General features: G+C 45.0%; 1 protein-coding gene across 1 annotated transcript in view; it reads left to right on the plus strand.

Moving 5' to 3' along the window:
* The window catches only part of TNS3 (tensin 3), a 133738-nt gene that overhangs the window by 62009 nt on the left and 56774 nt on the right, over positions 1-14955 (plus strand). The window contains exon 12 of the mRNA XM_066557580.1: positions 1262-2521. Within this exon, the coding sequence (XP_066413677.1) occupies positions 1262-2521 (1260 nt within the window). The remainder of the gene's footprint in view (positions 1-1261; positions 2522-14955) is intronic.

Genomic DNA, 14955 nt, shown 5'->3' on the forward strand with positions numbered 1-14955 from the left:
AGTACAATTTCTGCATAATGCTTTTTGTAAATGGGAATTGCCTAGAAAAGTTTCCTAGTTTGGAAGTTCATGATCATGATGCCATTTTACATATATTTTGAAAATGTGTGGTAGAGTTGATGTTGAAATGCATAGGGCTCTCCATGGGGCTTTTGATTCTGGAACTACAACAGATGTAGTTGATGGTAACCTTTGAGAAAAGTCTGCCTGTTCCTAAATTGTAATGGATTAATTTTCTTAATCTCAAACCATTCTCGGACTATGAGAATGAAAAGTTTTTCAGAAATATCTGCTTAATATAAATATTCTAGTAAATCAACGTTAAGTCATTTTTAAGTGGAACTACTCACTTTACTTTCTTGGCTTTACAGACACTAGACATATTTATTTCTAAAACTTTCCTTGAGAAATAGAACTGTGCTTGTTTTCAGCACTGGATAAAAATTCAGTAGCCATATTTTAATCTGATGTTGGTCTGTGTGATGTGTTAGGTGTGATATGTAAGATGGGAGTAAGGCAAATATAGTTACCTCTGTGGAGGCTGCCACTTAAGTTCATTAGTCCTTCTTTGAAACAAAAACATGACATGCATACCAGATCCTCCATATATGTAGAAATGTCATACTTGTAACATTTACTTGTGCCTTTTTTTGTGAAGAGGCTTTATGTATATTCCAAGGACTGCAGCTCTGATTAAAAACTTGTCTTTTCCTTGCATCACCAAGAAAAGGAGAGAATTATTCTTTGTAGTATAGTCTGAGCATCAAGTAAAAATGGACTAAGTAATAATTGTATTTTTTATATATATATATATATGTAAAAGGCAAGTATTGCTGGAAGGTTTCTACCATTCTTGCTCTGAACGGAATGCATAGTAGATACTCTCATATTTCTAGTACTGTAATGGGGGATTCTTTAAATTAGTATGAAGAGTTTGTGGTGCCATAAACATGCACTCAAAACAGAATAAAAAGAGAGGATTTTATTTGATCTTGAGCTACAAATGGTATATTGTATTTCCATCAAGAAATTTGATCTTGAGCTACAAATGGTATATTGTATTTCCATCAAGAAATGTCTTGTGAAATTAAAGAAGATAATGTCATTGGTCATTGGTGTTTGCTGTAGCTATGGAGTTGATTTAGTTTTGCAGAAACAATACTGTTAGTGTTAACAATACTTGTGGCATGACACTAGTCAAAGCCCTTATATGATGCCTTGTCCTTATCTCTCATTTTCCTTTTTACTTGTACCTCCACAGTATTGCACACCCAAGGACCCATTGATGGCAGTCTGTATGCAAAAGTGAGAAAGAAGAGCTCTTCAGACAGCAGCATCCCTGGTGTTGCTCAGGGTGTTCATGTTACAGGCAGTCCTGATCACAGTGATCATACCCTGTCTGTCAGTAGTGATTCTGGACGCTCCACAGCTTCCATCAGAACAGACAAGACTGAGGAATGCCTTGTCTCGGGAGTTAAATGGGGTCTGAGCCCACAAGAGAAGGCAGAACTGGACCTGCTACTTAGTGGCTTTGGTCTAGAGAATTCTGTCAGCACTGCCAAGGATATGACTGATGCTCAAAACAAGTACAGTGCTACTGACCACATAGTGCCAGCTCACATTCACATGAATGAAGTCACCAAAATGAAGGACAGGGAGACTGATATTCTGGATGATGAAATGCCTAATCATGACCTTCACAGTGTGGACAGCATTGGGACGTTGTCTTCGTCAGAAGGGCAGCATTCCACCCACCTAGGGAACTTCAGTTCCCACAAGAGCAGTCAAAACTCACTTCTTTCAGATGGCTTTGGAAGTAATGCTGGGGAAGAGCATCACAATGCTTTTGCTGCAGACCTGGGAATTGGTGTGGATTCTGTCTTTGAGAGGTCATTTGGAAGCACTGAGCCAAAGTCAACTGAGCAATTGCAACAGAATCCTTCTATCTCACCCCATCCACAAGCCTATGGCCCAAGTAACTACTCTACTCAGACCTGGGTACGCCAGCAGCAGATGGTCACTGCTCACCAATATGGTTTTGCCCCAGAGAATGAAATTAGGGTTGGCATTCATAACACTGTGGAGAACTTGGGCAGTGTCCAGAGCCAGTCCCAAGTCCCAGATGCTCCAACACATAGCTCTAGCAGCAGAGATGCTGTGCAGAGAGGGCTAGGAAGCATGCTTGGTGCTGCAGAAGCTGAAGAACATGAAAGTGCTGACAGTTTTAAGTCAAGGTCAATGCCTCAGAGGAACACAAATGGCCTGGATGTAGGACAAAATGCTGGGGACTTGCTAGCTTCTCCAACTTTGGATATTGATCAGTCCATTGAACAATTGAACAGGCTGATCTTGGAGTTAGACCCTACATTTGAGCCTATCCCAACCTACATTAACACTCTCACCAGTGACGGAAATCAAGTAAATTGCTTCAGCAGCCTTGATGCACACCTGGAAGAGCTTAACAGTAGTTCTGGCTTCCATGACAAATTTGAGGTCCGAAACAGGAATGCCTCCGGACATGGTAAGCTGTAATACTTTCTGAAAATAATTTTTTTTCTAGCACCTGTGTGTTCATTAGATGGTACAGCAGGACCCTCAGGTCATTGCTTACAACTTTGATGATGATTATCAAGGGATTATTTCTGATGTCCTCTTTACATAGTCATCCAAGATATGGAATCAAATGATGTAAGTGAGTTTTGCAGCTACTTGCCTTTTGCTTGAAAAAAGTACTGTTCAGCAAGTTCAGCAAGTTCTTACCTGTTATAGATAATCTCTTGAGATTATTTTGCTGTTGTGAATTTAATTTAAAAGGGAGCAGAATTTGTACATTGAGACATTTGTAGAAGGCATTTTTGGTGTAGGTTTTTCATTATTACAATTGCCATTTAAGTTAGGGGAAAAAGTTCCAACCACTTTATCTTCAAATACAATGTAATCTTGCTGGCATTAAATTTCTATGCAATGTTTTCACAAATAATATAATATTTGCCAGTAAAGTATTTTAAGATATGCTCTTTTGGAAAGTTTTCTGTTTAAAAATGTACAAGTCACAGTACTTTTTGTTATCTCTGACTCTGAAATGATTACAGCTGGTGGAATTAAATACACAACACTTGCTGACTGTGTTGCCTAAGTAATGCTACTAGAACTAGCAGCTTTGTAAAAGGATGAGTAGTCTGCCTCTGGCTAAGTCCACTAAACCTTTTATTAATGGTCAATCTAAAATTTGTGACAAATAAGCTCTTGCCTGTCCTACTGTCATGTTTGAAAATCTTATGTGGTCTAATTTCTCTGGCAAAACATATGCCCTTGCCTCCCTTTCTCCCCTTCCATCTTCCTCTTCCTCTTCTTGTCTCCAGTCATGGTGCAATGAAAGACTGGCTCAAATCCAGTCCTTAGGATTTGATTGTTAGGCAGCATGACAGAAGATCTGCCCATGGCCTCACTGGACACAAATGAGTTGCTCCAGCTCAAGCCCTGTAGGATATGCTAAACCATGAATGTGCTTAACTAGCATGTGGTGTCTGTTCAGGGGCAGACCTATATGATCAAGGTTGGTGATTTATATAGAATATTAATCCCGATGTTTCTGGGTGTGGTGTGCCTGGCTTTGTCTAGCCCTCGCTGCTAGACCAAAGGCGGCAGCTGTGGCATTTCACCCCAGAGATACCTTTGGCCGGCTGGATGCTGCAGCTGGGCACTCGGAACAAATCCAGGCAAAGTAGGAACTAAGTTTACCTCTGGTGGAAAAGGTTCAGGCGACGGTGAAGAGAAAAGAGAAGGTTCTATTGTAGACTCTTAATCCAGAGTTTTATTTCAGCATGGTAGACCTCTGAATGCGGTAACAGCTCGCAATAGAACTCCGGGCCGCTTGGTCTCGTGTCCTTTTAAGCCCCGGGGACAGGGGGAGGGGAAGGGACAGGTGAGGGCCAACCAGGTGTGAGGAGGGGAAGGCTCAAGGGATATAGACGCTTGGACAGGCCAATGAGCCCAGACCTGAGGGACATTTTTGAACTTCTGCCAACCACACGACACCCTTGCTGGAATGTTAAGATTGATTGACAAGCTCTTAGCAGGAGGGCAAAAGGGGGAGGGGGAAGGTTGGCACACCTGGGGAAGCTGGGATAGGTGAAACAGGAAATCACACTGCAACATCTCCCCCTAGTTTTGTTAAAAAGAAGAGGACTGGGTTTGTGGTGCAGAATGCTTGCCAAACCATGGTTGGTAAATTGGTTCCTCCTCTACAGGAAGTTCAGTGCTTTCCACTGAAGGTTCCATGTCATTCATTGGAGCACTAAGGGCTTCCAAATGGTAAACTTCAGGAGGGGGAGATGAGCTTGAAATCAACTTGAGAACCATGTGTTTGACTAGTCTAAAAACAACGCTAACAACTACAACAACGATAACTAATATAAACAATACTAAACCCACAGTTTTCAGAATAGATCCCAACCAGCCCGAGAGTCCCCAGCCTTTGAACAGTCCACTCAGCCAGTCGTCAGTTTCTCTCTTGATGTCACTCACGATGGTTTTTATCTTGTCGATCGTGACATGGATGTCCTCTGCCTTTGATGACAAATTGAGGCAGCAGAGACCTTCAAATTCTTCACAGCGATGGTTGTGCAGAAGGAGCAGATAGTCTCTGGCTGCCCTATTCTGAATGGTGGCTTGGCTGGTAATTTCCTCATCTGATAAGAGGTCACTCAGGGCAGTAGAAGTAAGGTTTGCCTGTTTTGCAACCTAACATTCCAATCGGCCTAATTCTCCCATGCTTTTTGCCGTCGAGATCCACAGCAGAAGGACTGTAATTGGGGTGGCTTTAGGTCTAGACCAGTGAACAATTTCCAAATTACAGTCAGGGTCTAATTGCCTTAGGTATCTTTTTTTGGATAGCCAATGTATGTGTGTTGTTTTTTGTTTGCCAATGAATTAGGTTTGTTCGATTTGGGGTTAACAGGCTCAGCTTGCCAAAGGTACATGGACCTCCGAGCAGACGAGGAGGGAGACCTGCCCATGCTCTGTCTCCACATATTAAAAACATACTTTTTGGGAGTTCACGAGGCTTATAATCACCACCTGATGAGTGCATGACTAGGACTGAATTTTCACACCAGTTTTTGTCTGTATAGTGTGGGTTGCTAGGGTCAGGATAGGTGTTTCATTTAGCTTCCTGATATGGTAACCTGGAATTGAATTTAAAGTGAATGCAAAAGGTTGCATTCATGGAGCCTAAGAGATGGAACTCTTGTGGCTCCCTTTTTGGCACTGGTAACTTTCTCGCCCACTCCTGCCAAAACAGTAAAGGATTGTCAGCAGGATAGCGGCCAGGAGAAGGTGCGAGTAAGTTAACTTCATTTAAAGGATTCCACATTTCATTTGGGAGGATTTAAAGGGAACTCCCACCAGGCAAGTTGAGAGGGGGTCAGAGGCCGTTGCTGTGGAGAGACAAATGTGATCTTGTCCAAGGGCTCTGGCCAAGGTAGTCCATACGTTCGCTTTGGGCTGAGGGACTTATCCAGGAGATCGCTGGAGAAATGATCTCAAGTAGGATGAAGAGCAGGCTCGGTCTCATGGCGTCTCGAGACTGCACACAAACAGCGGGATCTAAACCGGTAAAAGGAAACTTAAGACAAACATATATTACAAACTATTCCAGACAGGAGGCTTAAATGGAATTTCCTCCAGAGAACGCGTGCGGCGTTTCCTTCTCCAGGCAATGTTAGCAACCTGGGGTGCTTCTGTCGATTTCTCTGAGACCTTGGGAACATAGGGCCTTACCCATTTGGAAGGAACCCACTTTAACCCAGATGGGGTGGACACACAGGCATATCCACGTCCCCAAGTAACCAATTCGTAAGGTCCCACCACCATCTTCCAAGTCTCAGGGTCCTTTACTAAAACCGGAGGCTTTTCTTCCATCATCATACGACTGCCCCCCCAAAATGGCGTAGGATGGGCAGGTTCAGGCTGTCAAAGGAACAATTCAGAAAACTGATTGTGAACAGTGCCGTGGACAACCGGGTGTGGGGAGGTTCCACCTTCAGAACCTGTTGTTGCTGGTCCAGGACTCTTTTAATATCACAGTGAGTCCTTTCTACAATGGCTTGACCTGTAGGGGAGTAGGGGATGCCAGTTTTGTGCTCTACTCCCCATTGCTACAGGAAGCTCCCAAATTCCTTGGATTTGTAGGCAGGCCCATTATCAGTTTTCAACTCCTTGGGGATGCCCATAAAAGAAAAAGTCTGTAAGAGGTGCTTAATGGCATCATTAGATGACTTTCCTGTGTGGGCAGAGGCATAGACCTCTCCAGAAAAGGTATCTACACTAACGTGAACGTATTTCTGCTGTCCAAATGACTGTATGTGTGTTACATCTGTTTGCCACAGTTCACAACTGTTCAACCCCCTAGGGTTTGCTCCCGTACTCACTGTAGGGAGTGCATGTTGTTGGCAATTTGGGCATGTGGCCACAATCGCTTTGGCCTGTTCTCGAGTGATGTGAAACTGACGAACCAGGCCAGGTGCATTTTGGTGGAAAAGCTGGTGGCTGATTTTTGCCTGTTCAAAAACATTTGTGAGAGTGGCCATCACTGCAGGTGCAGCAAGAGCATCTGCCCTTCTGTTGTCTTCAGCGATAAACCCTGGCAAGTCGGTGTGTGACCTGATGTGCATCACATAAAATGGTTGCTCCCGGCGAGTGACTAACTTTACAAGTTTTGAGAGCAATTCGAAAAGTGCGATGTTAGACACTTCTTGCAGTATTGCTTGATCTGCCCTGGATACTACTCCTGCCACATATGCAGAATCTGTAATCAGATTGAATGGTTCTGAGAACCTTTCAAAAACCCTAACAACTGCAGCCAATTCAGCAACCTGAGGTGAACCTTCCACCTCAGCAACGTCTGTCTCCCACTGCTGGGTTTGAGGATCCTTCCAAGTCATAACAGACTTGTGGGACTTCCCGGACGCATCTGTAAAGACAGTCAGAGCCTTTTTTAAAGGTCTCCTACTCTGAGTACTTCTTAATTTCAGAATAAATTGAACATCTTGTTCTAACATATTGTGGGCAGGCTGGTGGACAGAAATTTGTCGTGAGAAGGAATCCAGAGCAAACTGCAACACTTTCTCAAACCCATTGTTCCAATATTTGCATAGAATTTTGACCCGATTTTAACTCAATTGGAATGTGAATGCACTTAAAGTCACATCCTGCTAACTCCCTGATCCGGGTCCTTGCTTTCCGGCTCAGTTCTGCTACCAGCTCCTGAGGTTTTGTCATTCTCTTGGACCTTTTGTGACTGAGGAAAACCCATTCTATGATCAAGAGAGGGTCCCTCTTGTCCTGGCCCTTTTTAGGTGTGCCCTTTGCCTTAGGTGTTTATTTTTCCTCCCACTGGAAAATGATTCCATGGAGGTGTGGCAACTTACCTAAGATGATAAATTTGAGTGGCAGGTCAGGCCAACATCAATTGGCCTGTTTTGCGGACATTGCAATCTGAACCTTTTCTAGAGCCTTCCGTGCCTCTGGGGTAATAGACCTAGAAGCACTAGTCCTCTCCCCCTTTCAATAAATTGAAAAGAGGGGCGCAAGGTCTTCATTACTCAGACGGAGCCATGGCCTTACCCAATTCAAAGACCCACACAACCTGTGGACATCCGCAAGGGTCTTGATCCTTGGATTGATTTCTAGTTTTTGAGGAACAATGGTCCTATTTCCAATTTCTAGGCCCAAATATTTCCAAGGTGGCATCTTTTGAATTTTCTTTTCCTGGAGCTCGAACCCTGCAACAATCAATGCATCGATCGTTAGGTCAAGCGCATGTGTGAGTAAATCATCATTGGGGGCATACACAAGGATATCATCCATATAATGATAGATGATGGCTTTCTCTGAGGCTGCACACACTGGGGAAAGCAGGGAAGAGACATACCATTGGCAGATCGCTGGGGAAACCTTCAGGCCCTGAGGAAGAACTGTCCCATGGTACCTTTTCATAGGGGCTTCCATGTTGATGGTGGGGACTGAGAATGTGAAACATGGTGTATCGTCAGGGTGGAGGGGAATATTGAAAAAACAATCTTTTATATCAATAACAGCTAATTTCCAATCCTGGGGAAGCATTGTTGGGGATGGCATACCAGGTTGGGGAGAGCCCATATCTTCAATGACATTATTAATTTGTTGGAGGTCATGGAGGAGCCACCATCTCTTTTTGTTGGCTTTCTGAATGACAAACACTGGAGAGTTCCACAGGGACGTGGTCTCCACAATGTGACCCTTTTTCAGTTGCTCTTCCACTAGCTCTTCGAGCGCCTTTATTTTTTGTTTACCGAGCGGCCACTGTTTCACCTCAACTGGTTTTTCTGTTTTCCACTTCAATTTTTGGGTGGGGCGCTGTTGTTCAATGACCGCTGTGCAAAAATCCTGTGGAGAGTCTGGAATATCAATTGTGACACCCCACTGGGCCATTAAATCTCTCCCTAACAATGGTTCCGAATAATCTAACACAAACGGACGGATATTTGCTAATTGTCCGTTTGGTCACTCGATTTGGATGATGCTTTTGGATTGTCTTGCCAATTGCAGGCCTCCTACACCTCGAACGTGACCAGCAATGTTTTGCAAAGGCCAATGTGCTGGCCAGTCTTGTACTGGGATCACTGTGCAGTCTGCACCCGTGTCTACAAGCATCTCAATGCATTTTGACTCTCCACCCCCACTGACATTACACCATAATTTGGGTTTGTCTCTCCCAATAACTTGGACTCAGGTGATTGTGGGCCCTTGTTTTTCGGTGCCTTCAGGCAAAAATGGCACAGGGATAGCTTGTGCGACAGTTTGTCTTTTGGGAAGAAACAGGGATGGGTGGAAACAGTGCAGCCTGAGAACGAATTGCTCAGGATCTGATGTTGTCATTCCTGGAGCAATTTCAATCTCATGTGGTGTGTGTTTGGTGTCCCCAGTGATGATGTACTTACAACAAATTCGGTGCCATGTACCCTTCTGTTCTGGATTGACAGAGACAAAATGCCAGTCAGTGTCTTTCAGGTGGAATGCTTCTGTCAGCTGCAACCTGTAAGGTTCATTGACAGTGAAGACGTGGTTAACATGGGTTCACCTAAATCATAACAAAGGTTATTCTGTTGCACTTTCAACAGTGGACTAGCAGATGTGGTCTTTGAAGCATCTGCTTCACTTACAGAAATAGTAACATTACTGCGTGCTTGGTTTGTTTTGCTTCCCTTGGCCTGCTCTTTTTATGCCTGCATGCCTGGCAGGCCAGTGCTCCCCTTTCATTTTTTTTTGTTTTTGTTGACCCCCTGGGAGTGCTTGTAATTTTCCTCCGGTGCCATTTCTAAATTCATCAAATTTCTTTTTCAGGGGGCACTGGCTACTCCAATGCCCAAGGTTATTGCAAAGCAGGCATGGCTTTGTGGGGTCAACCATTGGTGGTCTTTGCTGCTGCCCAGGGTACTGCTGTGCTGAGGGAATGGGCGCGGGGCTGGCAACGGCGACACGCTGTGGTGGTCTTGGCAGCAGCCTTGGTCTGGTGTCTTCAGCAACACTCATCAGAGGCACTTTCCTGTTACAGACTAGAAGCATATCTTTTAGTGTAGAGGGAGGTTCGAGAGGAAGGCTCAAAATTGCTGCTCGACACTGTTCATTTGCATTTGTAAATGCCATTTCCTCTAAAACCTCTTCCCTTGCATTATCTTTTTTAACTTGTATTTCAATGGCTCTAGTTAACCCTTCTATAAATTTCAGAAAAGGCTCTGATGGTGGCTGCTTAATCTTACTGTAGGGCTCAAAAGACCCCTCAGGTTGGAGGGAAAAGAATGCTTTTTCAGCAGCTTCCCTTACCTTCTCGAGTGCTACTACAGGAATCACAGTAGCTTGGATTGAGGGTGAAGACCGCTGGCCTTCGCCAAAGAGATGCTCAATGGTAATTGGCATGCCATTAGCATCTTTTGCTGTGTTTGGATCAGCATGCAAGCCTGGGGGAGACTCCTTTAACAGTTGTTTCCATGCTAATTCCCATAATTTGAATTCTGTAGAGGTCATGAGGCATGAGAAAAGCTGTTTCAAATCATGTGGGACTACTATAGTCCTACTCAATTCAGAATTTAAAAGGCCATGGAAATATGGACTGTGTGGGCCATACTCCTTCTGAGACTTACAGATCTCTTTAATCAATTGTCGTCCAAAAGAGCTCCAATTAGCAGTTGGGGCTGCTCCTCCTTGTGCTGCAGGCTGATACGAAACAGGAGCAAATGACAAAGTGGGACCCTGTATTGGGTCTGCAGCTTCCTGTCCTGTATCCCTTGCATTGGAAGCACTGAAATAACAAATACAGGTTTGGGGACATGCAGTGGGTGTGCCCCCCCACCGTGGGAACCCGGCGACGGGGCAGGGACGCAATGGGAACAGGGGGCGGGAACACCTGGTGATGTCACATCGGCAGACGCCCCCTGGGAGGAGTAGAGGGGTGGAGCTGAGGGTACAGCAGGTAAGGGGGGGGGGGAAGGTATCACGAGGAACAGGAGGAGAGGGGGTTGGGGAAGGAATTTTGGGATACCTAGGGGAATCTTGGGAAGAAGATGACCAGGTTTGGGAGGGTGCCACGTGGCATCCTCCATCTTGTGTACCCCCTAGGGACTGGGGACCATTTTGGGGATCACTGCTCTCTGAAAAACTAACACGTACTCTGCGTTTCAGAGCGGGGGACACAGGGTTTTGGGACGTTTTCCACGAGACCTGGCCAGGGCCTTGTGGACAAGGGAACTCAGGCATTTTAACGTGCTCTGGGAGTCGACTTCCCAGCATATGAGCAGGATTTGCTCTCTTTAAAATACCAAATTTTGGGGTAAGAGGTTTAGGGCTGGAAGGGGGAGAAACAGGGAGAGCAGAGGTACATGGCTTGATATTTGGCTTTTTCTCCAATTCCCTTTGCTTGAATAAGGCCGTTTGAATTTGTAAGCTTCAGAACACAAATTTAGCTGAAGATGTATTCCCAGACTGTCCCAAGGTTATCAATTCATGCCCTACTTTATCCCAAAATTGAATATTGTGGACTTCCTCAGGAGAAGTTTTTGGGAAGTGTAGAAAAAGCCACCTTATAAACTGTTTCAATTTTCCTTTAGAGAACTTTACATTTGCACTAACTGAAATTCCAATAATATGATAATACACCCTTTTTTGTGATGTGCTTAACTTCGAGCCCATCTTAGATGTAAATGGCACAGAACACAGTCCCGCCGACCGAATGCAAAGCCAAAATCAGCTACCGATTTCTAAAAAGACCACGGTTAAAAGGCGATATCAGACGAAAGCTTTCACAATGCAGCTGTACTGCTTTTAAAACTGCCGCGGCAGCAGCAGCAGGGAATCAGGACCCGCCCCGGCTGCGTGGAGAGACAGACAAAACCTCCCCCGCCTGTGAACGCAGCCACCCCTCGCCACATGGCAAGCCGAAACCGGGGCTGCCCCTCGCCGTGTGTAGGGAGCACCCCCGCCCCCGCGCACCGAGAGAGAGCTGCCTGCGCTGCCGGGCCGGGGGGAGGGGCAGGCAGAGCTGTCCCGCTCCTCCAACCCACGGCGCGAATTCTAAAAACAGCAAAAACACGCCACAGAGTTAAAGCTTTACACAGGGAACCGCCTTAGCTCTGCAGGGCTGCGCAGCCTAAATGCAAGAGCAAAAAAACCGATCAGATGAAAGCTTTTACAATGCAGCTGTATATACTGCTTTTAAAACTGCCATGGCAGCAGCAGCAGGGAATAGGGACCCGCCCCGCCGCGTGGAGAGACAGACAAAGCCTCCCCTGCCCGAGAATGCAGCCCCCCTACAACGCGCGGCAAACCGAAACTGAGGCCGCCCCGCACAACATATAGAGAGCAGCCCCCCCACACCGAGAGAGGTCCCCCCCCCGAACCGAGAGCCAAGCACGCTGCACTGCCAAGCTGGGGGGAGGGGCAGGTAGAGCTGTCCTGCTCCTCCAAGCCGGTGCCGCCAATTTTAAAATCAGCAAAAACACTCCACAATGGGCTAAAGGCTAACAGGGTATCGCTTTTGCTCTGCAGGGCTGCACAGCCTAAAATGCAAGCGCAAAAAAGAACAAGTCTCACAGCAGAGACGGAATTTGAGCTTCTACACCCCCAAGGAGCAGAAATACTCACCGAAATCGAAGCTGTTGAAGTCCAGGTCAGGCAGGCTGGTCTCCTCACTTGAATAGGACCCCTTGGGCAGGAGGGGCTCCCCTATTCTCTCCTGGAAAATTCGCTCACCAGAAAGGAGCTGCACTTTCCAAAGGCGCTGAGCGTTCATCGAGGCTTCTTGTGGGATCAGTCCCAAAGTCTCTCTTGAGAGCTATGCAACCACAGCTCTTCCAGTGGAATCTTAAGCTGCCGTAATGCTTTTCCAAGGTTCTGAGATTCCTTCTGGGGTGGCAGGTCCGTGCAGCCTCACGTTGGACGCCAACATATAGAATATTAATCCCGATGTTTCCGGGTGTGGTGTGCCTGGTTTGTCTAGCCCTTGCTGCTGGACCAAAGGCAGCAGCTGTGGCGTTTCACCCCCAGAGATACCTTTGGCCGGCTGGATGCTGCAGCTAGGCACTCGGAACAAATCCAGGCAAAGTAGGAACTCAGTTTACCTCTGGTGGAAAAGGTTCAGGCGACGGTGAAGAGAAAAGAGAAGGTTCTATTGTAGACTCTTAATCCAGAGTTTTATTTCAGCATGGTAGACCTCTGAATGCGGTAACAGCTCGCAATAGAATGCCAGGCCACATGGTCTCGTGTCTTTTTAAGCCCCAGGGACAGGGGGAGGGGAAGGGACAGGTGAGGGCCAACCAGGTGTGAGGAGGGGAAGGCTCAAGGGATATAGACGCTTGGACAGGCCAATGAGCCCAGACCTGAGGGACATTTTTGAACTTCTGCCAACCACACGACACCCTTGCTGGAATGTTAAGATTGATTGACAAGCTCTTAGCAGGAGGGCAAAAGGGGGAGGGGGAAGGTTGGCACACCTGGGGAAGTTGGGATAGGTGAAACAGGAAATCACACTGCAACAGTGATTCTTGTAGGGAAGGTGAAATCACAGTTCTGTGCTTAGGAAGGTAACCGAGGACTGAAGAAGTCCAAAGATCCATGACTAATAAATGTGAGATGCTTCACTTCTTATTTTTAACACACAGTATGTATTTTGTGGGTTTCGTTTGTAATTCTCTTGAATCTTCCCAAATTATTAGCTGGTGGACAAATTGAGATTTTTCCAGCAGGAGAGAATTCTTCTCTTTATATACAGTAATTATAGTGAGGGGAATAAAGAGATCATTTAGAATAAGTCACCTTTCACAGTTCAGAGTTTGGATATATGAAGCTTAAAAGAGATGCTTGAAATTTTCTCAAAGATTCTGGTCATCTCAAAGTAGAAGTCACTGTAATTTTCCTTCCATTTTTAATGTCAGGTAAATAAAGACTAGTGAAAATAATTGTTCTTGGGGAATGATCTGGAAGAGGATTTGTTTTAAAGAATTAAGTTATGAAATCTCTGTATTTAAGGGAATCAAATATAAATGTATAGACCATATTTAAAATTCTGGATATTTGAGGGAAGGTATCAGGGCACAGTAGAAGAGGGAAGACTTTAGTAGTCAGGAACGTAAGAATAGCCTGTAATTAAACAAAATTAGAAAAATAATTTGTATAGCTTTAGAACAATAAAATTTTTTTAAGTTTGTCTTTAGGTCAAGTGCTAAAATATCCCATTTCTGACTTCTGCAAGTAACAATCAATTTATACTAGCAAGAGCTTGATTTTAAAAGTACTTAGGGTTCTAGAGGTAAAACAACACAACTATGTGGCATGCTGCCACCTCTGCTTGAGACTAGGAGGTCACCAGCACATACTGATGTTCTAAGTGCTGTAGAATTTATATATTTACATATCTGGACTTGCCCCACTGAAATATACAGAATCATACATTTATTCATGCATGGTGTGCACAAACGAGCATGGGGAAAAAGCTATTTACCTGAATGAATACTAAGAATGAGGAACACTGGAATATTTTTCCCTATATACACCACTGTTCTGAATCACTGGATTGAGAATTGGCTGCATATCAGGTCTCAGAGGGTTGTTGTCAGTGGCACAGTCTACAGATGCCTGTAGTTCAGGGGTCTAAATCCAGTCTTCTTTATCTTATTAATCAGTTGGATGAAGGGGTAGAGTGCCTCTTCAGCAAGATTGCTGATGCATAAAGCTGGGAGGAGAAGCCATACTCCAGAATGTGTTGAATGTGGTTTATCTTACTTTGGAGTAGAGTCATAGAATTTTACAGAATTAGGATAAGTAGGGGAACATCCAAGGCACTTAATTTGCTGTTTAAACTAGTGCAGCACAGGAGCCGTAATTGATGGCACAAAGAAATGCTGGCTGCCATGGGGACGAAGAAGTAGCAATTAATAATGGATAATGAAAACAACAGTTGCTCACAATGGCTGATTTTACAGTCAGGTTTTAGAGGGAGCTCTATACTCTGTGACTTAAACAGTCCTTGACCTAACAAGTATATTAATAGAACGAATTGGTCTGTGATAAAGAGAGTTATCTCTTTATCCGGACTGAATGGTCTGAGTGAGGTTGATTGGATGAATGAGACATTCTGCTTGAATCTCTTCAAAGGGAGGAGCGCCCAGTGCTGGAGGTGAATGAGATCAATGTGATGCATGGTGTGTGTGTGTGTGTCTAACTTGAGGGTTGCGTTACAGGAGGATGGTGAAATTATCTGGTTTCCTGCATGAGTGGTTTCCTGCAGAAAATACATACCTTAAAAGTGTGTGCATGTTTCCAGTGCCCTGCAAAGCTGGAAGAATGTGCCTAAGAATGAAATGTGTGAGAGCTGGGATGTACATTGTGGTGCATTCTTGGTTCTGTTTGCTCATATGATTCTGC

The sequence above is a fragment of the Molothrus aeneus genome, chromosome 1, assembly GCF_037042795.1.
Source record: "Molothrus aeneus isolate 106 chromosome 1, BPBGC_Maene_1.0, whole genome shotgun sequence".
NCBI lineage: Eukaryota > Metazoa > Chordata > Aves > Passeriformes > Icteridae > Molothrus > Molothrus aeneus.